General features: G+C 40.9%; 1 protein-coding gene across 1 annotated transcript in view; it reads right to left on the reverse strand.

Moving 5' to 3' along the window:
• DPYSL3 (dihydropyrimidinase like 3) overlaps positions 1-25,183 on the reverse strand; it is a 113,964-nt gene extending 88,781 nt beyond the window's left edge. The window contains exon 1 of the mRNA XM_061189808.1: positions 24,598-25,183. Within this exon, the coding sequence (XP_061045791.1) occupies positions 24,598-24,978 (381 nt within the window). The 5' untranslated portion in view covers positions 24,979-25,183. The remainder of the gene's footprint in view (positions 1-24,597) is intronic.
• Between the last annotated feature and the right edge of the window lie 422 nt (positions 25,184-25,605).

Raw genomic sequence — 25,605 nt, forward strand, 5'->3', positions numbered from 1 at the left:
AGACTTTGTTTCCATCTTCCCAGGGAATTGTATGATTTGATAGCTAATGGTTCATTCAGAATTACAATTAGACTTTTTAGAGCTGGGACCAGAATTCATGTCACTTGTGTCCTACCATTTCGAGCTCTCTCTATAATTATTGCACTTATAAAAATGTTTTTCAATAGTGGATTTACCCTGAGTTATCCACTACATAAGAAAACACACCACTCAAAGCTTCAAATGTTTCTTTTGTTATTACTGGTCTCTTAGAAGTGGGTCACAGGTCTTATTAATATACACTCTGACTTTTTATTTTCATTTTACCTGTACACACCAGTGTCAGTGAGGACTGGCATTTAGCTTTGCATATCTCTATCTATAAGGGAGGCTGGAAAATGGAGTTTTTCAAGCTGGGCACACCACCTCCCTCAACAAAATCGGGGCTGTCTTAGGAGGCAGTTGAGTATTGGTCAGACAAAGGCCATAAGATATAAGAAGTGTGGTCTGAGACACAGATGGCACTTTTGGAAGGAGGCAGCCAAGAGGATGCAAGAGGCTCCCAGAGTTTGTGGCCCTGCACATGCTCTGTACAGCTCTGCATAATTTGGCCCTGGCTGACCTCTCCGACACTGACTTTTGCCCAGTTTATGCCATCACCATCTATAAGATTTCCGGTTCTTAAGTATGCCATACTTTCTCTTTCACAGATCACTGGCCTGGAAACGCCCATTTCCCCCACCCCACCCCGTCCCCCCACCAGCACAAATTTCCATCACCATGCATTCACATTTTGCCAGGCTAACACAAATGCACACTGGGGCCATGTGAAGCCTTCCCTATCCCCCAGGTCCCGGTTCAGTCTCCCATCTGTCTCTTAGCCCCTGTGGCCCCTTGTGCAAACCCCTATTGTAACACTGATCACACCCACCATACTGCAAGTGTGTTTGTGAACATGACCAACCTCCCTCCCACCGCTTCCCAAACTGTTCCTGCCTTAAAGGCAGGAACTCTATTCTATTTTCATCAAGTCAGGTTTGCATCTTACTCATTTTTGGCTCACCAATTATTTGCACAGTATCTGGCACCTAACAGGTGACCAATAAACATCCGTGGATTAAATAAATTAATACTTTCACTATATTTCGGGAGTTCATAAAAGGAAAAACATAGTACAGATAGGCAGTCATAATAGTTATCATATATTGAGGGTTTATGAAATGTGAGGCATGCTGGGTTTAGGGCTTTACATGAATTAGCTTCTCTGATTTTTCCAACAACTCTATGATATATATGCAATTCCCATGCTCATTTTACAGATGAGGAAACTGAGGCTCAGAGATGTGATTTGCCCAGGTCACAGTTAATAAAACATGGTGTAGGGATCTGAACTCTCGTTGTTTCTACGCCACCATCTAAATCCTTAATTACCAGGCTATGTTGCTGAAACTCAAGCTGGTTGCATATTCCGAGAGGGTGCTCCAGAAGGAAGCTCCAGAGCACGGAGGGGCTCGGTGATAATGCAAATCTTGCTGACTCCGAGAAGGACGTTTTATCTTCTCCAAAGAGAGAATGCAAAGAGAGGGAAGTGAAAGGCTAGGGGGGCTTTAGGTTGGGAAAGAGAGGAAGCAGGATGACAAATGAAGTAAACTGAGAATCCCACATCAGAGCAACCGCAGATCCAATCTCAGACAGGCATTTCATCTATTAACACCATTCTGACAACCAGCTAATTAAAGATCTCTGGGGAGAGGGTTCCCATCTTGACCCGCAAGGGCAAGTGCTGAGTTCTGAAGCCTGTTCTCCACATGGGGCTTAACAAAACCAGCTTCCCAGCTGGCCCAATAATCCCTGAAGTAAGCAGAACACCCAAGTCCCCCGGGAACACAGGCAAAGGCAGCAGATTATTCAGAACGCAAGCTTAGCACAATAAGGGTAATAAAAGCGTACACTTATTGGCTACTTGCAATCAGTCTCAAGCAACCGAGTCGTTATTTCATTTAATCCTCCAAAAGAATATAATGAGATAGACATCATCCCCATTTTACAGGCAGGGGACCAAGGGGCAGCAATTGTGTCTGTTACTTTTCTACTGTTTCTCAGCCCCAAGTTCATCCTTCCACGTTCTATACACTCTAATCTCTACGTGGCTGGAACTCTGCAAACTACATCACCCAGGGCCCTTAACCAGCTAGTTTCCTATTCAGCAAATAGGAGGCAGACAATGGAGAAGAGAAAGGCAAAGAAGGGGAAACAAAAACCTTTCGTGCTTCCCTGTTCCTGTAGCTGCAGTCACCTCCAGCCTCCAGCTTCTCTCCACACTTCCACTCCCAGTTTGTGCTTGTTTGTTTAGATGTTTTCATCGAAGTACAGTTGATTTACAATGTTTCAGGTGTACAGCAAAGTGATTCAGTTATACATATATATATATTCTTTTTCAGATTCTTTTCCATTGTAAGTTATTACAAGATATTGAATACAGTTCCCTGTGCTATGCAGTAGGTCCTTGTTGGTTATTTTATATACAGTAGTGTGTTTTGCCGCACCCTCTCGTGGGCATCAGGAGCAGCCAGGTGGAGCTCTCTCCTCAGAGCTCTGAGTGCCAACCCTGCAGGGCAGCCCCTCTGAGCACCCGCATTCTGACAGCCTCTTTGTTCCCTCAGCCTTGGGTGGTTGGTATTTCCTCTAGTTATCTCTAAATTAACTGCTATGTTCCTTTTTGCTCTGGCAGCTTCCAACACGTGTATACTCAATTCTCTGTATTAAATCCTTCTTTCTGAAGTACCTATTATGGTGTCTATTTTTATGACTGAGCCTGGACTGATACAAAGATGTTGACTATCTGTCCAACATCACACAGCTTGTAAGCAGCACACTGATTACGAAGCCCAGGTTCTCCATAGAAGTTTAAATAGGCAGCTTTATCTGCCATGCGGAGCTAGGGCCATAGCAGACAATCGATAACAAATGTGTTAAAATGAATCTATTTCTTAGTGTCACATCGTAATTATATTTTCATTAATAACAATAACATGTGTATAATGCTTTAGAGTTTGGAAGGGATTTCATAGCCATTACTTCCTATGATTCAGGAAAGAAATATATTATAGTTAAAGGTATAACCTCTGGAGTAAGATAGATAGTAGTTTTATCTTGGTTCTGCCATATAATTAATAGCTGTGTGATCTCTGGAAAGTTACTGAACCTTGTTCTGAAACTTAGTTTTGTTATCTATGAAATATGGTTACTCAAACTATACACCACATGTGACTGTTGTGATCATTTAATGTCATATAATATATAAATATATATATATAAAACATGTCAAGGACTGTGTAGGGTCTGAGATTTCATCCTGCTTACAGCCTAACAAGTTAGCTTGTTAGTCTTTCCTGCAGGCTGGCAGAAGACAGGAGACTCCTGGGTCAGAGACAAACAATGTTATTACTCAGGACAAAAGCATTAGCCAGTTTCATGTTGGTTTTCAGGGATTGCTCACGCCTCCCAAGTCTCACAAGGATGACACTAACAGCCCATGGTGGACGCCTGCACACACAGTGGGTTGTGTTATGGAAGAACACTGTACTTGGCGGATTCACGACTTATAAAGAAAGCTGAAGTAAGACTACTCTTTGTCTGGGGGAAACGTTACCTCATCTCTCAAACTCGCTCCTTGAAAACATAGCCATGAGAAATGATGCAAGAGCCTTCAGAGCCTTGCATTTGGGGGGCAACCAGCAAGAACTTGCAGCAATACTAAAAGTCCATGGTGGATCGTCTCTCCCAACAAAATTTACTAAGTACTTTCTTAGTAATGACACAGTAAATGATAGTTATCACTCTGAGTCTCATAAAACCCAGTCATGAAGGAATACTTGCCCCAATTTATAGTTGAAGAAAGTGGCTCAGAGACATGAAATGACTTGCTCAATGGTGATACCCTTTGGGGAAGTGGTGGTTATGCATCCAAAAATCAGAAGTCAAGACACCCAAATCCCACCCCCATTCCTCTCCAGCACAATGCCCATTGGTAAGGACAGGTGTCACATACCATCAGCCCAGGACTGGCTAGTTTGTGGGGCTCAGTGCCCGTATTTCTAGAATTCTTGAACTTTAGAAGCACAGAGGCCCTAAATATAATCTATTCTGCAGGTCCCCAGCTGTGTTTACCAGACACCTAGTTGTCCACAGAGCTCCCTCAGAGGCTACCAAGAGTGGAGGTGGGACACAGGAAGGGAAGGTTGGGGAAGGCCTCTATCCAAGCAGCTCCACTTTTATTGGGGTTATAGATAAGATTACTTTTGGGCTTCCCTGGTGACGCAGTGGTTAAGAATCCGCCTGCCAATGCAGGGGACACGGGTTCGAGCCCTGGTCCGGGAAGATCCCACATGCCGCGGAGCGGCTAAGCCCGTGCGCCACAACTACTGAGCCCGTGAGCCACAACTACTGAAGCCCGCGTGCCTGGAGCCCGTGCTCCGCAACAGGAGAAGCCACCACAATGAGAAGCCCACACACCGCAACGAAGAGCAGCCCCCGCTCGCCGCAACTAGAGAAAGCCTGCGTGCAGCAACAAAGACCCAACGCAGCCAAAAATAAATAAAAATAAAATAAATTCAAAAAGAAGTCTTTGCTCATTAATGCCCTTTCTAAAAAAAAAAAAAAAAAAGATTACTTTTGATTTTTTTCTTAAAGGAAGTGTATGCTCCTAGGAAATCTCAAATTTAACTCAACTAAAATTTGATTTTAAAAATAGAGAAACTAAGGCCCAGAAAGGCCAAGTGATTTGGCCAAATTTACGCAGTAAGTAACAGAACAATGTCTCACCCTTGCTCTCCTGGCTATCAGACAAATGTTCTTTCCACCAGGCTGGGGGTGGCCTCAGATAAGTGCTAAAGCTGTTATAGAATGAGATGTGCTTCTAAAAGCAGACGGTACCAATCCACTACCAGGAAGCCATGCACTTTGAATTGCCTGGCCAAACATGACAATGACCTCTCCTACCAGCACATGCAACAGAGTGCCTGAAGTCAGACAGCCTGGCGTGGCTCTGAGACACTGCATAATGAGCTAGCTGATGTTCATTTATTCACTATTTCATTCAAATATCTAATGAGGGTTTATTATATACCAGGGATTGTGCTAACTGCCAGGAGTACAACTGTGAAAAAGATCAATTTTGATTAAGTTACTGAAACTTTCTTACTCATTCATTCAAAAATACGTACTGAGCACCAACTATGAGTTAACCACTGTGCAAGGGCATTGCCCTCAACGGGTTCCAGGCTAGTGGGAAAGAGGTAAATAAGAATTTATCATACAGAATAATAAGTATCAAACAGAGGTGCGTTGGTGAGCACATAGGTGCACCTCACCTGGCTTTGAGGGCCCAGAGAAAAGTCCTGGAAACACTCAAGATGAAGCTGAGATCTGAAGGAGAGGGAGTGACAGTAGCCCAGCTACCTTATCTGTAAAATGGGAATGATAATAATATCTTCCCCTCAGGGATGCTGTGAAGGTCCAAAGAGATATTCATGTGAAGCGTCCAGCCTGGCACACAGGGATGGCATTACATGTTACTTCTCTCCCTATCTTCATACACACAGGAGCTGACCAGGGCCTTATGTCTGTCTGTCTGTGGCTGATGACCAAGGAAGTCAGCAGCCCACACAGGAAGAAATCTGGCTCCAGCTTCCTTAGCATCAGGGTCCAAACAAATAACCAGGCCCAGACACTGGCCTTGGAAAGGAGCCTGCACGGCTGGCCACTTCATTCAGGAATTTCACCCTGTGGCAAAGACTATACCAAACACGGTTTTCCTCCTAAAGTGCCTTCCTCCCTCCCCCCCACCAACCGGCACCAAGTGATTTATGTCCCATTGAGGACCTTTTCCCCTTCATAGCCCATCTGGCCTTCCTGCCTCAGCCTGCAGGGAGGGTGTAATCCTGTGTTTGCAGCTTTACAGATGGTTTCTATGGAAATTATGACAATATTACAGCTATTGTGGAGCCACGTCACTGCTGACTGAATGAGGAGACGGGACTTGAAAGGGGAAATGTGGAATTAAATATCAACAACCTAAGCCCTTAGCAACAATGACTAGTTTTTCGTAATGTGGTTCCTACCCACAGTAACAAACGATAACAAACTAGTATTGTTCTTGTATTAACAATGTGAAGAAGGGTTATTTCTCAAATCCCTTATGGAGGTTACACAGAGAAGATAAAAATCAAACCCGAAGCCAGTGCTTACTGGCAATAGTCAGAAATGAGAATCTCACTTATATGTGGAATCCTAAATAAAAAACAAAAACAAAAAAAACAACTCATAGATACAGAGAAACTGGCGGCTGTGGCCAGAGGCAGGGGAGGGCAAATGGGTCGAAGGGCGTCAAAAGGTACAAACCTCCAGTTACACAGTAAGTAAGTCACGGGATGTAATGGACAGCATGGGGACTACAGTTAATACTACTATATTGTATATTTGAAAGTTGCTACGACGGTAGAGCTTCAAAGTTATCATCACAAGAAAAAAAAATCTGATAAAAGAAGAAATGAGAGCAAGGTAAAATTTTAGATAGAGGTTAGAGAATTGAGGGGTGTAACTTAAGTAACTGAATACTTCTAATTTCCACCATGGCACACAAGACCAGGCTACAACTGCATAGGATTTGGTGTGGTTTGTTAACTGCTTTCTCTAATCATCAGAAGAGCTTTGCAAGGAACTGGGAAATAGAAATGCTTATTTAGGGAAAAGGAGTGGTCAGCACCCATTAATAGTTCCCAAATGTTGAGATGATAAAGCAACCATAAAACCAGACCTCCACTGAGGGTATCTTGCCAGCACTGTTCTTTTCTTTTCTTGTGGCCTATATTTTCTTCCATGAGAGGTTTAATCTTTTCTTTTTAATCAACTACGTTTTGAGGTTTATTTGAGCAGGATTCTTTTCTTTGAAAGAGAAAATGCAAAGCTCTTATTCAGTTTGAAAAGCAATGCAAGGTCACTGTAAAAAAAAAAAATGTGAAAAATGTTCTGAAGAAATAGAAGAAAACATAAGTGAATCCACTATCCCACTGCTAAGATTCTGTTAAATTTCTGTTTACTTTTTTATTGTGGCTGAAGAGTGTGGGTTTGGGGATTCAGACAGAAGTCTGGCTTTGCAAACTGAGCTCATGCAGGTTACTGAACCTCTGTAAATCTATTTTCCTACTCAAGTTGTTGATGGTGACTTCCTTCAGAGAGTGGAGGGACTAACCCAGGAACACCTTCTCACGCCTCTATGCTTCCACAGCATTGTTTTTAATGGCTCTATAGTATTCTGTCCTATGAATAGGCCATCAATTATTTACAATGTCCTGCTATTGAGTCAGGTGTTCTCTATATTTAATATTAAAATAAAAAGCGACTTCCTAGAAATAATCTCTAGTCCTTCCTTTGCTTCCTATGCTTCCTATTCAGCAGAGGGGTTCAATTCACCTAGTTTATAGCAAATACACCGAGCACATGTGACTGTGGTGAACATTAAGGAAGAGCAGCCAGGAGTGAGTGGCGGGTCCTGCCCTCACAGGGCTGAGCTAGTGGGCAGCGTGGAAGGAGTGCTGGGCAGGGAGATAGGAAATTTGGGTCTTAGCTCCACCCTCCCAACCCCCTTCTTGTAAGTGTGTGATTTGGGTATGTGACCTAATCTCTTTTTTCTCATTTGTAAAATCGATGTAATTAGAGAACTTCCCTCCAAGGTTTTTGTGAACAGAATTAAACTAATAAACGTAAAATGCTTTAAAAAGTGCCTGGCACAGCACCATTCACAACAGCCAAAAAAGTAGAAACGACCCAAATGTCCATTCGCTGGTGGATAGAAACACCGAATGTAATATATCCACACAATGGACTATTATCCTGCCACAGAAAAGAATAAAGTACTGATGGGTGCCATAACATGGATGAACCCTGAAAACATGATGCTCAGTGAAAGAAGCCAGACACAAAAGGGCTTCCTAGTGTATGATTCCATTCATATGAAATGGCCATTACAGGCAAATCTATAGAGACAGAAAGCAGATTACTGGTTGCCAAGGGCTGGAGGGAGGGGGGCATGGGGACTGACTGCTTAATGGGTGGAGAGTTTCCTCTTGGGGTGATGGAAAAGTTCTGTAACTAGATAGTGGTCATGATTGTACAACATTGTAAATGGACTTACTACCACTGAAATGTACTTTAAAATGGTCAAAAATGATAAATTTTATGTTATGTATATTTTACTACTGTTTAAAGAAAACAGTGCCTGGCATGTAATAAGCACTCAATAAATTTTATTTTTCATCTTTATTCCCATCTTGAGCTCTCAGTTTTCCTATTTCTAAAGTGAAAGAGACAAAATGATCTTCGAAACGGCTTCTAGCTCTGAGATTCTACAGTCTAGTTGGAAAAATCTGTCTTGTGATAGAGAACTCTTTTCGTGAATACCCATTTCCTCCCCTCCCCCTCCTCTGACCTGATGCAGGCCCAGCTCCCCGCTTCTGAGCACTCATATTTTGAAGCTGCCATCACCTCTTCCACACGAACCCTTCAAGTACCTGACAGATCCCCGATTGCTGGTGACCCGGAAGAGGACTCAGAGTGGACTCTCAGTAAATATCTGTTGGACCCACAAATGGTTGAGAGAATCAGTGAAGGAAACAGTGAGTGGATAGCCACTGACTCTGCCTGCAGGCCTCAAGTGGAGCCAACTGCAGCAGAGTTCCTGACCCCTAAGTCAGGTTTCCTGAATGGTGAGCACACATCTTCCAAGAGGTGATAAACACCGGCCCAAGGATACCCTTTCCCTGAAAATTCCTAATCACACTTCTATTGGACAAGCCATTATGTCAGCTCTCAAAGCTCCCCATTTTTAATCTGTTGACAAGTCTTAAGAGTAGGAGGGTGGTTCTTTTTCTGCTCGGGTTCAAGTAGGCAGAAGGAAATTAAAAAAAAAAAAAAAAGAGTGAGTGAGCCTAGCCTTCTCCCCGTTCACTTAATACTACCACCTTCTGTTAACATCTCCAGGAGGTCTTTTCCACGGGCCCCTCTCCTCTCTGCAGCTCCAAGCTGCCCCTCTCCTTTTTCGAGCACCCCAGCAAAGCTTGGCCTCCTCCTTCCTAATCACTCAGACTTCCTTTCTTTCTTTCTCACTGTCATGTCCAGGTCATCCTCCTCACCCTCTCCCTTTCTCCTGTCTGTTCTTCACAAAGCCTTGCCTCCACTTCATATTTCATTCTCTTAAAATAGCTTGCATAGTTCTCCTCTTCATGGTCAGATATGTATTTATTTTTAATGTCCTCCTCCAATCTCAGACACCCAGAAAGGGGGACAGGTGCTTCTGAGCCTTTTAGATGATCTTGCGTAGTTCCTATACCTACTTCAAATTTCTACATCTTTTCATATTGACACACACACAAACACACACCCCTATGCCCCTTTTCTTATATTCAAGATGAGGGGTTGGCAAACTATTACTCTTGGGTCAAATCCGGCGCAACACCTGATGCTGCAAATAAGGTTTTATTGGCACACAGCCACAGCCATTCATTTACATATTGTCTATGGACAGTTCAGTAGTTGGGACAGATAGCTTATAGCCTGAAAAGCCTAAAATATTTACTATCTGGACCTTTACGGAAAAAGTTTACAAACTCCTATTGTAGACAATTGAATGACACCTAATCCTTTTATTTGCAGACACTTAGCTGAAAGCAAGCATTGCCAGATACTGTCTTCATTTCAAATCACCTCCACCCACTTCAAACTCCCTGTTCCCCACCCGTAATCTCACTGGCTTCCTGACTCTCCCTTGGTGGTGTGTAGAAGAAAACTGTATCTCTGGAAAGGTTTTCCCTCACTACCAATTGTGTGACATATCATCATTTATCAACTGTATTATTTTCCTTCTTACTCAGTATCCATTTATCATACAATTTTCCATTTCATTGGCTTTATTTATTTCTATCTAAATGACAGGATGTAGTCAGAGGAAAACAGCCCTTCCCCAGCCCACTTCCAACTCCCTGTAAGCACTGCATCTTTTCTCTTTGGACATAGTCTAGCTTCTTGGAAATAAACAAGTGATTCTGCCCCTCAAAAGAGACTGTCATTAATAGTGGTGTGTGGGCTCCAGAGTCCTGCAGACCTGGATCTGAGCTCCATCTCTGCCACCATCCTTTGAATAATATCTGCCCCTCAAAAGAGACTGTCATTAATAGTGGTGTGTGGGCTCCAGAGTCCTGCAGACCTGGATCTGAGCTCCATCTCTGCCACCATCCTTTGAATACTATCTGCCCTTAGCAAGTGCCTTTAAATCAGGTCAAGCAACCAGCAAGCCACAGCACCCAATAAAAATAATTATCAGGCAAAAGCAAAAATAAACAAATGGGACCAAATCAAACTTACAAGCTTCTGTACAGCAAAAGAAACCACAAACAAAATGAAAAGACAACCTATGGACTGGGAGAAAATATCTGCAAACGACGCAACTGACAAGGGCTTAATTTCCAAAATATACAAACAGCTCACACAGCTCAACAACAACAACAAAACCACCCAATCAAAAAATGGGCAGAAGACCTAAATAGACATTTCTCTAAAGAAGACATACAGATGGCTAACAGACACATGAAAAGATGCTCAACATCGCTAATCATTAGAGAAATGCAAATCAAAACTACAATGAGGTACCACCTCACACCAGTCAGAATGGCCATCATTAAAAAAATCTATAAATAACAAATGCTGGAGAGGGTGTGGAGAAAAGGGAACCCCCCTACACTGTTGGTAGGAATGTAAATTGGGGCAGCTACTATGGAAAACAGTATGAAGGTTCCTCAAAAAACTAAAAATAGAGTTGCCATATGATCCAGCAATCCAACTCCTGGGCATATATCTGGACAAAACTATAATTCAAAAAGATACGTGCACACCAATGTTCATAACAGCACTATTCACAATAGCCATGACATGGAAACAACCTAAATGTCTATCAACAGAGGAATGAATAAAGAAGATGTGGTATATATATACAATGGAATACTACTCAGCCATCAAAAAAATGAGATAATGCCATTTGCAGCAACATGGATGGACTAGAAATTATCGTACTAAGTGAAGTAAGTCAGAAAGAGAAAGACAAATACCATATGACATCACTTATATGTGGAATCTAAACTATGACACAAATGAACTTATCTACCAAACAGAAACAGACTCACAGACATAGAGATCAGATCAGACTTGTGGTTGCCAAGGGGAAGAAGGGGTAGGGTGGGGGGGGAGTTGGACTGGGAGTTTGGGATTAGCAGATGCAAACTATTACATAGAAAATGGATAAACAACAAGGTCCTACTGTATAGCACAGGGAACTATATTAAATATCCTGTGACAAACCATAATGTAAAATAATATAAAAAAGAATATATATGTATGACTGAATCATTTTGCTGTACAGCAGAAATTAACACAATACTGTAAATCAACTATTCTTCAATAAAGTAAATTTTAAAAAAATAATTATTAGGTATTTGGTGCATTTCATGACAACTATCTTGAGTCCCTCTCTATTTCTTCCTTCCCTTGCTCTATCTCCTGGTCTCTTTCTAGGGCCTCCTAGCTTCCAGTATTTTCTGCTTTAGCCACTGAGCTCACCTTTTGGACTTGACCAAACTCTGCTTTCCTATTTCGATTCTGAGAGCCCCATCCTCTTACTCTCCAAAAAGTCTCACCAGTAGATATTTTATTCTGGATAATCCTCTTAGCCAAGCCAGTGCTAGGTGCTCGACCCCATTCAGAACTAATTCTTAGCTGCCACCACATATTAGGAGAACAGCAAAGTGGTATAAAAAGCAGTTGGACAGTCTAAGAGCTTAAATCCTACTTTGTCCATTTCTAGTTGTATGACTACAGGAAATCAAGTAATCTCTCTGAGATTCAGTTTCTCTCCCAGACTACGTAGCTATTAATACCTATTTTGCAGAGTTATTGTGAGGATTAAAGACAGCAGTACCTTGCATAAATTAGTATTCCATAAATGGATCTTTGCATTAGAACACACCTTGAACCTCATATTTGTGCCCTAAACTCAAGGAAAAGTAAAATAACAATAGATTTTGGTGGGAACTACTTTGGTAGAGAAAAATTCTATTTTTTAGTGGATCTCCTTTTACAACTTTAACTTTCTTCCTGTCTATATTTTTATCTCCAGCTAAGATTTAAAATCTTTTTCTTCCCATGTCTTTTACTTTGTCCCCATTTACCTGGCTTTGTGTCCCCTTAATCTCATCTGCTATTGAGCAGTTTGGCCCAGACTGTACCCGTCTTTCTTACAGAATTTACACAAAATACTTTCCTGGCTTTATACACTGCAGAATCCTGCCCGTGAAGTTTCACATAGGAAACAACCATTCCATACTCAGTGTTCCTGCAGCTGAAAATGACCACACCACAGGTGTCTATTTCTAGGAATTTTCCACTGACAAATGCTAATGAAGTGAATATGCAAAAAGATTTAGCTAGAAGGAGGTCTATCACTTCCTTATTTGCATTAGCAAAAGAAGAGAAAGTAAAAATAAAGTCAAAACTGAAAACAAAAATACAAATGTCCAATTAAAAGGCAGGCATAAGTGATTAAATATGTGATGCCTCACAGTAGAGTACTATACTGCTATTATAAATTATATTTTGGAAAATCTTTGATGCTCTGTAAAGACGCCAAAATAACTTAAGTTTAAAAAAATAGTTTAGGGTTTCAGATCCAACATGTAAGGAGCTAAGAAGTTGCCACTCCATCCTGACAAGGAAAATGCTGAGCAAACTAACACACCAACAACTCTTAAAGTGAGGACACAGAGAAAACCACTGCCCCCCAAACTGGAGAAAACAAGTGAATACAGAATCACAACTTACCTGAACAGAAAATCAGAAGCAAACACTACCAAGGGAACCAGTGCCAAGGTAGGAAAACCTGAACTGGGATTGATGAATTGCTGGAGGCTCAGCGTGTACAACTCTGAGAGTTAAAAACCCCAGGGGACCCAGTTACCCAGTTAACAGAGAACCCTCACAGTTCTGTGACTGTTACCTCCAAGAGCTTTCCCTGGTCCTCAGAGTGAAAAATCAGAGAAAAATCCCCTGCTGCTTCTGGCAGGGAGAGGCGAAAAAGAACCCTTTTGAAATACACCAGAGCATTCTGTTCTTCTTAACAAGGCCTGCCTTCAGAAGTAACTAATTTACCGGAGCCTAACCTGCCGCGGTTTTATCAGAGCCTAACCTCCCTGAGGGGGAGGAAGAAATACCCAGCACTAGCCACCTCCAGCCGCCTGTGTGGGAGAAGGAAAATACACAACTCCAGCCCCCTCCAGCCATCCTGTCCCACCTAATAGGTGGCAGGGAAGGACTGTGAAAGTGGTGAAGTTCACTGTTCAGAGGCACAGGTTCACCAAAAGACTGAGACCTAATCATAGCACTACAGAATGCTTCCCCTACATCCACATCTTACCACCACATTAGTAAAAGTCTATTTATTGTAGTTCCTTTTACCCAGTACATTGTGTCCAGTTTTCAAAAAAAAATAACAAGGCAGGGACTTCGCTGGTGGTCCAGTGGCTAAGGCTCCGTGCTCCCAATGCAGGGGGCCCGGGTTCAATCCCTGGTCAGGGAACTAGATCCCACATGCCAAAACTAAGAGTTTGCGTGCTGCAACTACAGATCACACGCGCTGCAACAAAGATCCTGCGTGCCGCAACTAAGACCCAGCACGGCCAAATAAATAAATAAATATTTTTAAATAATAATAGTAAATAACAAGGCATACTGAAAGCAAAACAAACAAACCAACAAAAAAATACCCCACAGTTTGAAGAGATTGAATAAGCATTAGAAACAGAGTCATATATGTCTGGAATGTTGGAAATATCAGACAAGGAATTTGGAAAAAGTATGATTAATATGTTAAGGGTGTCAATGAAAAAGGTAGACAACATGCAAGAACAAAGATATAATATAAGCAGAGAGATGGAAATTCTAACTAAGAATCAAAAAAGAAAATTGCTAGAGAACAAAAACACTATAACAGAAATGAAGAATGCCTTTGATGGGCTCTTTAGTAGATTAGATACAACTGAGGAAAACCTGAACTCTGAATTTGGGGTTATAACCACAGAAACTTCCAAAACTGAGGAAAGAGAAAAAAGATTGAAAAAGAAAAAAAAACCAGAACAGAATATCCAAGAACTTTGGGACAACTACATAAGGTGTAACATGTACATAATGGGAATACCAGAAGGAGAAGAAAGAAACAGAAGCAATATTTAAAGCAATAATGACTGAGAATTTCCCCCAAATTAATGTCAGACACCAAACCACAGATCCAGGAAGCTCACAGAATGGTAAGCCCAAAAAACAAAGCAAACAAATGAAAAAACTACACCTAGGCACATCATATTCAAATTTCGTTAAATCAGAGATAAAAAAATCTTGAAAGAAGCCAGAGGGGGTAAAAACACCTTACCTACAGAGGAGCAAAGATAAGTATTGCATCTGACTTCTCAGAAATAATGCAAGCAAGAAGAGAATGGAGTAAAATACTTCAAGTACTGAGAGAAAAAAAAAACAGACTAGAAATCTGAACTTGCAAAATATCCTGCAAAAGTGAAGGAGAAGTAAAGACTTTCTCAGACAAATGAAAATTGAGGGAATTTGTCGGCAATAGATCTGCCTGGTAAGAAATGTTCAGAGAAGTTCTTTGAAGAGAAGGAAAATGATATAGCTCAGAAATTTGGATCTACATAAAGACAGGAAGAGCACAGGAGAAGGAACAAGTGAAGACAAAATAAAAATTTTTATTTTTTATTTTTAATTGATCTAATATGTAACATTTTGTTCAAAATAATAATAGCTAAAATGTATTCCTTTATTTATTTATTTATGTTTATATATAAGTGAAATGAATATCAGCAATGACACAAGGAACACGTGGGAAGAAATGAGAATATTTGGTTACTATATGGTACTTGTACTACCTGTGAAGCAGTACAGTGTTATTTGAAAAGTAGACTTGGGTTAGTTGTAAATGTATATTGCAAACTCTAGTGCAACCAATAAGAAAAGTTAAAAAGAAGTATAACTGATATGTGAAGAAAACAGAGAAAATGGAATCACATAAAATGCTCAATTAAAATCATAAAAGGCAAAAAAAGAATGGAAGACAAAAATAAGAACAAAGAACAAGGACAACAAGTAGAAAACACTAACAAATACAGTAAATATTAACCCAACTATATCAATAATCATTTTGAATGTGAATGGTCTAAATGCACCAATTAAAAGACAGATTGTCAGAGTTGATCAAAAAACACAACCCAGCTATACATTGTCTACAAGAAATCAACTTTAGATATAAAGACACATATAAACTAAAAGTAGATGAATGGAGAAAAACATACCATGCTAATACTAATTAAAAGAAAGCAGGAGTAGCTGTATTAATTTCAGAGCAGACTTCAAAGTAGGAAAGTTATCAGGTGTAAAGAAGGGCATTACATAATGATAAAGGGGTCAATGCTACAGGAAGGCATAACAATTCTTAATGCCTAAAAACAGAGCGTCAAAGTATGTGAGGCAAAATCTGATAGAACCGCCAGGAGAAATAGATAAATCCACTGTTATACTTAGAGATTTTAACACCCCTCTATCCAAAATGGACAAATCCAGCAGGCAGAAAATCAATAAAGACATGGTTGAACTCAACAGGACTATCAATAAACTAGATATAACTGATATCTACAGACTATTTCGTCCAACAACAGCAGACTATACATTCTTCTCAAGCTCACACAGAATATTCACCAAGATATATCACATTCTGGGCTATAAAACATACTTTAACAAATTTAAGAGAATAGAAATCATATAATATTTATTCTCAGACCACAATAGAATTAAACTAGAAATCAATAAGAGAAAGATAGCTGGAAAATCCCCAAAATAATTGGAGATTAAACACCCTTCTAAGTAACACACAGGTCAAAGCAGAAATCTCAAAAGAAATTTTAAAATATTTTGAGCTAAATAAAAGTGAAAATACAACATATCAAAATCCGTGGGATGCAATTAAAGCACTGCTTAGAGGGAAATTTATAACACTGAATGCATATATTAGAAAAGAAGAAAGATCTAAAATCAATAGTGTAAGCTTCCATCTTAAGAAACTAGAAAAGAAAGACAAATTAGATCCAAAGTAAGGAAAAGAAAAGAAAGAATAAAAATTAGAACATAAATCAACTAAATCAAAAAAAAAAAGCAATAGTGAAAATTAAACCAAAAGCTGATTTTTCAAAAAGATCAATAAAATTGATAAGCATCTAGGCAGGATAATTAAGGAAAAAAGAGAAGACATAAATTATATCAAAAATAAAAGAGGGGACATCACTATAGATCCCATGTACACTAAAAGGATAATAAGGGAATATTATGAAATACTCTACACCCATAATTTTTATAACCCAGATGAAATGGACTAATTCCTTGAAAGACACAATCCACTAAAACTCACACAAGAAGAAATGGACAATCTGAACACTTAATGGTGAGAAACTCTAAGGAACTGACATTATCCAACTTCAACACTTACAGTAATCAAGACAGAGTGGTTTTGGCAAATGGATAAACAAATAGATTAATGGATCAGAATAGAGAACCTAGAAATAGACCCTAGAAATAAATACAGGCAACTGATCTTGGACAAAGGAACAAAGGGAATACAATGGAGCAAAGATAGTCTTTTTCAACAAATGGTGCTGGAACAACTGGTCATCCACATGCAACAAAATCAATCTAGGCACAGATCCTATACCCTTTACAAAATTTAACTCAAAATGGATCACAAACCTAAATGTATCAATAAAATGCAAAATTCTAAACCCCTAGAAAATCAGATAGAAGAAAACCTAGAGGACCTTGGGTATGACAATGACTTTTTAGATACAACAACAAAGGTAAAATCCATGAAAGAAGTAATGGGTAAGCTGGACTTGATTAAAATTTAAAAACTTCTGCCCCACAAAAGAAAATGTTAAGAGAATTAGAAGCCACAGACTGGGAGAAAATACTTGCAAGAGACACATGAGATAAAGGATTCTTATCCAAAAAATACAAAGAACTCTTAAAACAATAAACAATAATAAAATGAACAACCCAATTTAAAAATGGGCAAAAGACCTGAACAGACACCTCACAAGAAGAAGACATACAGATGACAAGTAAGCATATAAAAACATGTTCAGCATTGCACGTCATTAGGGAATTGCAAATTAAAGCAACAATGACATACTACTACATATCTATTAGAATGGCGAAAATCCAAAATAGTGATAACACCAAATGCTGGCGAGGATGTGGAGCAAAAGGAATTCTCATTCATTGCTGGTGGGAATACAAATGGTACAGCTACTTTGGAAGACTTCTTACTTCTTCTACTTTGGAGATTTCTTACAAAACTAAATATACTCATCATATGATCCAGCAATCACACTCAACTTACTCAAATGAACTAAAAATTTATGTCCAAGAGAATGGACTTCAGGACACGGGCAAGGGAGGGAGAAGCTGGGGCAAAGTGAGAGTAGCATCGACATATATACACTACCGAATGTAAAATAGTTAGCTAGTGGGAAGCAGCCGCATAGCACAGGGAGATCAGCTCGGTGCTTTGCGACGACCTAGAGGGGTGGGATAGGGAGGGTGGGAGGGAGGCGTAAGAGGGAGGGGACATGGGGATATATGTATGCATATGGCTGATTCACTTGGGTGTACAACAGAAACTAACACAGTATTGCGAAGTAATTATACTCCAATAAAGGTCTATTAAAAAAAATAAATAATAAATAAATAAAAGAGAAAAAAAATTATGTCCACACAAAAAGCTGCAAATGAACGTATACAACAGCTTTAAGTCCTAACTGCCAAAACCTGGACACGGCTAAAATGTCCTTCAGTAAGTGAATGGATAAATAAACTGTAGTTAATCTAGACAATGGAATATTCAGTGCTAAAAAGAAATGTGCTATCAAGCCATGAAAGGACACAGAAGAAATTTAAATGCATATTACTGAGTAAAAGAAAGCAATTGAAAAGGTTAGATATTGTATGATTCCAACTGTATGACATTCTGGAAAAGGCAAAACTATAGAAACAGTAAAAATATTTATAGTTGTCAGGGGTTAGAGGAAAGGGAGGGACGAACAGGCGGAACACAGAGGATTTTTAGGGCAGTGAAAATACTCTGTATGATACTGTACTGATGGATACCTGTCACTGTACATTTGTCAAAATCCACAGAATGCACAACACCAGGAGTGAACCCTAATGTAAACTATGGACTTTGGGTGATGAGAATGTGTCAATAGGTCCATCAATTGCAACAAATATACCACTCTGGTGGGGGAAGCTGATAATGGAGGAGGCTATGCAAGAGTGGGCGCAGGAGAAATATGGGAAATCTCTGTACTTTCCACCCAATTTTGCAATGAACCTAAACCTGCTCTCAGAAATAAAGTTTATTAAATGTTTTAAAAAGTGGTAAAAAAAAACACTGTTTAAAAACAGATAATACCGCATGTTCCCACTTTTATTTTGGAGTAAAGAAAATACACTCTTGTGTTAATGGCAGTTTTCTCTGAGAGATTATGACAAAAGGCAGTTTATGTTTTCCTAATGTGTATCTATTTGGTTCACCTTTGTTCCTCTAACATTAGTTTTTGATTGCTCACCTACATAGCTGGTGCTTAATGAATGTTTTTGAAACAATGAGAAAAGAGAAAATTAGTGCATGAAGGGAGATCTGGGGACTCCTCATCATATTTATGGTGGCCCTTGTTATCCACACCCCACTGGCCCAACCCCAGACATATATTTATAAAGAGTACACTGAGCACTAGCCATCACCTGGCCTGCAGCCTCATCACAAACCTTCAATGGTTTGGAACTTTTCTCTTAGATACTGGTCCATAAAAGACGATATGTCCCTGAAGGACTCAGGCTGACAGTGAACTCATTAATGACTATTATATTGATATTAGAACCACTGACTGCTATGGCTTTGTTCCAAAGATCATAGACTTACAAGCACTCACCCAACTGGGTGGGCAAGATGAGCCACCAGGGTACAAGAAAAAAATATCAGGATTTATATTTATGATGATATCTCTTCTTTTTTAGTTTGTACTTTTTCTTTGTATCTAATAATGTCGTAAGATATTAATATATTATTTGTAGATGTAATTTATATATATGCACATGTGTGTACATATATGTATATATACACATATATAGAAAGAGAGCATGCTCAAAAAATTTTTGCATAAAGGTACAGAATCAGAAAAGTTTATAGACCACTGGTCCAGCCCCTTCATTTTAGAAAGGGGGAAACTAAAACTCAGAGAAAAGGGAGGTAACTTGCCTAAATTGTATAGCTAGCTGGTTAAAGGAAGCTAATGCTTTATCCAGTTGTCTTTTTTTCTGCCTCATCTCACTGTTTTTTTGATAGAGTTGAACTGTTTTTTGAATGCCATGTGAGTCCATGTTAAGAGTACAGATAAATTTTAACATGACATTTTCCTGAAAGTTTAGTTTTTTAAAAGTTTTTTAAAAGCTTACACACCCAAACAGACCTTCTGCCTCCTCTTGCAAAAGAGGGGCTGAACTTGCATTCAAGGATTCCACTCCCCTCGGCCAGATTTCCTCTTCCTAGGAAGCTTTATCCACTGTCTCACAGGAACATTATTTGATTACTGGAAACTAATCATAAAGAGAATCAGCTATAGAAATCGCTCACAGAAAAGTATCACAGACCATCCTCTGGCTTCTAAAACATTACTTACAAGAGCCGTCAGCAAAACCTTGTCTCCAGGGCCCATTACTTTGAGGGAACTCTGCCAATCGCAGCATTACTTAGAAGGCACATTTTTTATGTCCCTCAAATGCCTACTGTCAGACTAAACTAAAGTTCTGAATGGTTTCAAACACATCCAAGTTTGGCTAAGTAAATGTACTCCCAGATTCAAGTGTGGCCTGAGGGCCAGGTAAGTAAGAACTCTTTTTCCCAGCCTGAGTGCAAACTTTAGTTTGTCTGAGCAGCCTTGTAAAATTCATTTACACTACAGGGTTTCGATTTGGATGACTAGAGAAGCCTTTATAAGCCTAGAATTCTATTGCCAGCTGTCTTCCTTTGTGTAGGTTAAGGAGGAAGACTTCAATTTCTCTGAATCATTTTGAAAACCATCACCCAGGACAACAAAAAGACAAATGGTAAAAGGTAAGAGGCACAGCTCATTTGTTTCAAATTCTCTCCTCCTACACCCCAAAGCCCTGCTGACTTCATAGGGAAAAATCTTGCACAAAAGTGGCCCACGTGAGAAGCAGGGAACCAGAAATGACCCCCAGTTCCCGAAAGGGAGTTATCAATAGACCCACATAATCATAATGTCTTTACTTTGTTTTCACTGGATGACAGAGTCTGCAGAATCATTTGCTCTTGGCAGACTATATATCATAATTCTCCTCCCTTTAGTAATTTCCTCACTGCTAGAAGTGACTTCCTTTCTGCATGCATGGAAACCTTCTTGACAAATGGTGAAAAAATATTTACTTTTCACTTAGAATTGCTTTTTTATGTACTGACTGTCAAAAATCATAAACAAAAAGATATGTGGAAGAGTTTGGCAATATGAATGCCTATCATGAGAAAAATGTAAATACATAATTTAATAAGGTGTTTACATAGATCCAGAACCACAATAGAAACAGCCAGTAATACCTCAAACCTGGAACATGGCATTTGGAGTATAACTCAGTGACATTTTTTACATTTTTATTCTGCCAAACACTTTTGTTATTTAACCCTTTCATAATTTATTCTTTTATTAACTAAACTCATTTCCATCAGGTGGGAATTAATAACTAGGTATGCTAGAGACAAAGCATATTTTAATTTTATCATGATATTTTAAAAACCTCTTTCTATAGCTTCAAAATCAACTTGGAAGAATAAGGATTTTGCAGCAACTGTTCTCAAAGACTGAGCAACTGAGCTCCAAGAATTCTGAATAATGGACTGGCAGGGAGATGGAGACGGTTTCTAAGGTGTATATAGTGGGAAGGTCCGTCCTTGCCTTGCATTACAGTAACATGTCCGGAAAAGACACAGATAAAGAGATAGAGATAGAGATGTCAGGCACATAGAAAGTGCTCAAAAAGAGATACTTATTAACAAATCTGCAGATAGTCCAAAACTGGAGTAAGGGATATTGTACTATAGAATTAAGCTTCAAAATTATCATTATAATAGAAAAATGAGCAAAATGGTGATGAATATTACAGAGGAAAAAAATAAAATCCTGCAGTTAAAATATTTTTTTCCTTTTGGTTTTGTTTTAAGTTCAACTGTACCAACATAGTATGTAGATATCCTGGCTTATGTGGAAAAGTTTCTGAAGGCTGAATGACATGGAGTTTATTATGGAGACAACAGTAGGACATGGATTAATGAATTATTATGTGTAATCTTTACTACAGAAACATATGTTGTGTATAAATCACGGAAAGTAACTAGCCTAATGCATTTTGCCATGGCCATATCCCATCTAGAACACTGTGTTCAGTTCTGGGCACTATATTTTCAAAAGAATATTTACAAAATATAGTATAACCTGAAAAGGAAATCCAAGTGGTAAAAGACTCATACAATGCAGAGCTGAAGAAGCTAGGAATAATAAGGCTAAAAAAGAGAATTTTAGGAAGAATGTGATAATTGCTCTAAAACATATAAAAGGCAGTAAAAATCAATGAGTAACAGTAACTAACATGTATTGAGCACCATACGCAAAGAAGTCACTGTTATCTGCATTTTGCAAAAGAGAAAAACTAAGGCACAGAGAATAAGATACACATTTATGGTCATATAATTTGTAAGGGTTGAGCCAGTTTTCATCCCACTAAGGTACCCCAGATCTGGGAGAGATCTTAAAGCTACTTCCCAAATATTTCTAACCTCTATCTTACAGGATCCCAGTAAGATTGTACTGTCTCAGTTCTTTTGAAGTTGGACATGGACTGATGATTTGCTCTGGCCCATGAAATATGAGCATAAGTCATGCTCATGACTTCAGTGTGGGAGTTTAAGAGTCTGTGAGCAATTTACCACATGCTTTTCCCACCATGGATGTGAGGACATGGGACCTCCATCAATCTAGGTCTCTGAGGAGCAATAATGAACAGAGCGGCCCTGCAGATCCATCACAGACAAGGAGCAGGAGCAAAGAACAGTTATTGTTTGATTAAGCCACTGAGATTTAGGGACTGTTTGTTACTGTGGCATTACCCCACCTTTTCTGACAGATACACAAGCCTACATGCTTAAAATGATTAAACTATCTCAGAATAAGGAAACATAGTTATTCTTATATTTCCAGTGGTCAGAACGAAGAATAGTTTGTAGAAACTACAGGTGGTAGACTTGGGCTTATTTAATTTTTTTAACGTAAAGTCATCCAAAATTGCTTCATGAAGAAGTGAGCTCCCTGAAAATGGCAGTATTTAAACAGAGGCCAGATGATGATTTTGTACCTATGTAGCAAAAGAGATGGCTTCATTAAGGGGGTTTTATCAAACTTTTATCCAGCACCTCCAATGTGCCAGGCATTTCAGCCACAAAGATAAATCCAAACACCCGATCCCTACCCTCAAGGAGATAATCAAGTTCAGAAGTAGATAACCTCTGCTGTCTCTTCTAACAGTGTGATTCAACCAAATTAGAGATAATAACATGGTCTGGATGAAGCTGACAGCAAACCCGAACTTAGAAATAACCATGTAGCACTAGAAATCCTGGTTGTATTATTATTTTTCAATTAAGAGGCAAAAGTACAGGGTTTGCAAAAGGAAGGAAAACGAAAGACTTGTTGGGTTTAAAAGAGGAACATTTTCCCTTTCTCTAGTTACCATTCTTAAATCTTGCAAACCAGGCATATTATCTGGCTTACATCAGGGGTGTTCCAGCAAAGGGAATAGTACTGACTCAGAGCAATTGTTACCGACCTTTTCCATCACCTCTCCCACCCCTTAGAGTCAGGAAGGGAACATTTCAATACTGATCAAAGTCAGACCTGAAGAGAGGCAATAACCTTTCCCTAGGGCCATTCTTCAGTTTAGAAATCAGCCAAACCCTTTCCAAAAGATCAGAAGATTTTCCTAAAAGGGCATTTGAGCAAGGCCTAGAGAAATCCCGTATACTAAGGATGATGTGAAAATCACAAACTAAATAAGTGATTCCAAGGCACAATGACATTGTTCCCCAAAGGCACCTTAAAACAGTACTAATTTCGGTACTTTCTTTCCCACTGTTAATACTTAAAGCTTTATTATTTTTAAACTTCCAAAAATCACGCAGTGCAGAGAAGTTCTGTCCTTTCACTGGCTCGCTGCATTTTAATGGAAAAACATCTAAAACTTGGGTTAGCATTAACTGTAATTGTTCTCAGGCAAACATTTCCATTTCAGGTTATTATTCATAACAGTATTAGCACAGTATAATATATGCAGCTGGATTTTGCAGCCATTATCTAGACAAGGGTGAGGTATCTGATTACTATTGTTCCCCAACTCAAAAGCGTCCGTTTGAACTCTGAATACTCCAACTCTGCCCAGGCGCTGAATTTTCTGAACTATGGTCCTGATTTTCTATGAAATAAACAAATAAATCAGGGCAAGCTGGGTTTCAGTGCCATATCTTAAGTCAGCTCAGTGTGACATGAGTTTCTAAAAAACACACACACAAGAAATTGGCTTTGGCACAAGGAAAAGCAGCAGGGAACTTGCAGCTCGCGCTAGTTTAATGTGTACCCTTAATCCTCTCGCCTATTTTTTAAAAAATACAATTAATACTCTTCCAAAGACAGCTGGCTCCCCAGTCTTGTGCCAAGCTACCTACACAAATATACTCTTTACAAACACAGATGTGAAATGTCGATCTAGGACAGAAGAGAGGCATGGGGTTTTGGGTGTTTAGTCTAGTGGCTCCACACTCAAAAGTTTCAGGGACAGAGCTGATGTCGGAAGAGTGAGAGGGGAGACCGCCCACCCTGTACTTTCATCCGGGTACTATGGAGATGACCCCATTTTCCCAGGACCAGTCTGCCCTCTGCCCTGGTGACCTGGGTTGAGATTTAATCTAGAGTCAGAGGGGAGACCAAGACAATTGTGCTGATGGGTACTCAGACCTAGAGAAGGGCTGGAAATCACCCAGCCTTCCTGGGCTGGCCGGGCTGACACACCCACACAGAACCGATGGCCCGGGGATGCGGCAGAGAGGCGAGGGGACCCACGCACCCCGTCCCGCGCGCACTAAGATGCTACAGTTGAAGACACGCGCGAATAATCCAGATCCGGGCCGGGAGGGCTCGCTGCACTCAGAGGAGGATGCCCTTTTCCTCCCCCTAGTCCTCCATCCCCTTGCAAAGTGAGCAGGAGAAAGTTGCGCCTGGGCCATGGCGCCCCGGGCTGGGAAGGGAACGAGGGCAGGCGGAGAGGAGATCCGGGCCCACCTACCTTGTCCTTGGGGCCGAGGTTCTGCAAAACCTCCTTGCCCGTGGCGCTCCGGATCTCCACCCCAGCGGGAGCAGGCGACGCGGGCGCGGGCTCCCGGCTCTCCTCTCGGCCTTGGCCCCGGCGCGGTGTGTCCCCCTCGGCGCCGGATCGGCTCCCCGAGCCTCGGGCGCTGCCCTGGCTGCTCCGGGGAGTCTTCGCGCCCCGCTGCCCCACGCTCAGGGCATCGAAATCCAGCGTCTTGCTCTCGAAGGCGCCCTCCACGTTGCAGAACATGCCGCCGTACTTCTGCCGCGGGACCTGGTCGGTGGTGCCCGGCCTGGCCAGGTACACGGGCAGATCGTCTTCGTGGGAGCTGTCCCAGCCTCTGCGGCCCGAGGCCATGGTTGGATCGCGACAGGGGCCCACGGGTCCTCTTCCCGAGAGGCGGAAAGGGCAGCCGCCGGCAGCGTGCGCCGAGCCACAGTGATTGGGGCGGGAGGAGGCGCCTGAGCCTTCGCGCCAGAGGCGGCAGTGCTGCTCCGGTTCCTGCCAGTCCCCTGCGAGCCCCGAGCCAGCGAGCGCGGCGCGGGGGCCGGAGCGGCGGCGTGTTCTGCTCGCCCGCCTCGCCCGCCCTGCCGGCCGCACCTCCTGCGCGCCCAGACCCTAACGTGTGGCCTCCCGCGATCACGCTTCCCCGCCGCCCATCCAAAGGAGAAATCCAATTTGGCGCGCGCGCGCGCACACACACGCACGCTTCCCGCTCGCCCAGCAACCCTCAGATTCACACTCAAGAACTCGCCTCACTCACACGTGCGCACAAACCCTGCTTTACACACACTCACTCCGGAGTTGGCCTTCCAAACACAAGTCTCTCTGCCCTACTAAGATAAAGAAACCTTGTTGGCTCAGGTGGGTTGATTTAAAAGCCAAGTCCTTCCTGATTTAGAGCAACACACACGCACAAACTCAGATTTACCAGACTCACAATCCCAGACCTGTCTCATCCTAATCTTAGAATTGTCTCACAGT

This window comes from Eubalaena glacialis, chromosome 4 (genome assembly GCF_028564815.1).
Source record: "Eubalaena glacialis isolate mEubGla1 chromosome 4, mEubGla1.1.hap2.+ XY, whole genome shotgun sequence".
In the NCBI taxonomy this organism is placed as follows: Eukaryota; Metazoa; Chordata; class Mammalia; order Artiodactyla; family Balaenidae; genus Eubalaena; species Eubalaena glacialis.